Here is a 1,753-nt window from a genome sequence, read left to right on the forward strand (position 1 = left end):
GAGAGCTTGATTAAACAGTCTAAGATCACGAAAACCCATACCGCCCTCTCCTTTTGGTCTGGTTAGTTTATCCCAAGCGAGCCACTATGTTTTCCTTCTATTTTCTTCATCCCCCCACCAGAAATTCCTAATAAGTTGCGCTAGCTCTTCACAAATAGATGCCAGAAATTTAAATATACCCATTGCATACACAAGGAGAGCATGATTACTGATTTAATCTCAATTTCCTTCGCCCGCTTGATGCATATTTTTCACTCCAGTCTGAGAGTCTTTTTAGCGCTTTATTTTTGGTATACTGGAATTTTCCAGCCTTCATTCTTCCTTCAGGCACTGGTAGTCCAAGATATTTATCGTCAAAACCCTCTTCAGTAATTTTAAGGACTACCATGATTGACACTTGATCTTCTAACCTGCAATTCTTCCCAAACAGAATCGAACACTTATTTGGACTTAATAACTGCCCAATACCCTCCTCATAGACCGTCAAAATATTTTTAATGGTTAATGCTTGATCAAAGGATCCCTTAAAAATAGAAGGCTATCATCAGCAAATAACAAATGAGATATACATGGGCCATTTTTGCTTAAATGGAAATCCTTAAGAACTCCTTTATCACAGGCGTCCTGAAGTACTAATGAGAGGGCCTCCACCACAAACAGGAACAAGTACATTGACAATGGATCCCCTTGCCTGAGCCCTCTGTACGGAACAAAGGAATCCAAAAGTTGTCCGTTAAAACACACCGAGAATTTTATGGAGGTAACACATGTCATAATCCTATTTACCCACACAGGCGCAAAACCATAAGGCCCTCGGCATACTCTCCAAAAACTTCCAATCCACTCGATCATAAGCTTTTGCAAGATCTAACTTATAAGCACAATAAGCACCCCTATTATCCTTTAACGTGCTTAGGGAGTGCATACATTCGAAGGCTATAAGTGCATTATCAGAAATTAACCTGCCTGGGATAAACACACTTTGAGTAGGAGAGATCATACCATCCAGCAGTGGCCTTAGCCTATTAACAAGCCATTTGAAAATAATCTTGTAAATGATATTACACAGACTGATAGGCCGAAAATCTTTTATAGACTAAGGATTCTTCACCTTCGGAATAAGAACAATAGTCGTATCGTTAATCCCATCTGGCATAATTCCAGTGATAAAAACTGTTGGATCGCCCGAAAATATCCTCCTTTATTAAACCCCAATTCCTCTGAGAAAATCTTGCTGGGAAACCAACTGGCCCCGGAGCTTTCAAAGGCCCAATTGCCCCTTCAAGATTACCTCGGATGGAGAAGTGCTGAACATGAAAGTTTTTCGTCTCATCAAGAAGAGCAAATTTGTTGTTAGCGTCATATCAACCAAGGTAGTATGCAATCTCCAAAATCGGTGCAAGAGAGTTATCTCATACACTCTACAGCCTGGAGCATCCGGACCTACACATCCGAGTTAGGGTAGATTTGATGTTTTGGACGAGATTTGAGTCCTTTTCCTCTACGGAAGTCTAACCACGTCATATATAGATGATTGGCAATTGAAAGGAGCTGGTTATTTGTGTCTCCTGCGATCACCAAAAGGAGTGTGCAGGGAGCGCGGTCGTGCAGCTAGCGCCGAGTGAGCGATACAGAGAGGCAGGAGCCTTCTGGGCAGTCGACGACTGCTAGTTTGTGACCGACGACGGCGGCAAGCAGAGGCGGACAGGGCGAGGCCATTGGGCATAGGGGACGAGACTCACTGGAAGAGCTT

The 1,753-nt window shown here is 42.7% G+C and overlaps 1 protein-coding gene across 1 annotated transcript in view; it reads left to right on the forward strand.

The window, feature by feature from the left end:
* LOC123129703 (uncharacterized) overlaps positions 1-372 on the forward strand; it is a 4,078-nt gene extending 3,706 nt beyond the window's left edge. Inside the window, exon 3 of the mRNA XM_044549762.1 lies at positions 310-372. Within this exon, the coding sequence (XP_044405697.1) occupies positions 310-372 (63 nt within the window). The remainder of the gene's footprint in view (positions 1-309) is intronic.
* Positions 373-1,753: the final 1,381 nt, after the last annotated feature.

This window comes from Triticum aestivum, chromosome 6A (assembly GCF_018294505.1).
Source record: "Triticum aestivum cultivar Chinese Spring chromosome 6A, IWGSC CS RefSeq v2.1, whole genome shotgun sequence".
Taxonomy (NCBI): domain Eukaryota; kingdom Viridiplantae; phylum Streptophyta; class Magnoliopsida; order Poales; family Poaceae; genus Triticum; species Triticum aestivum.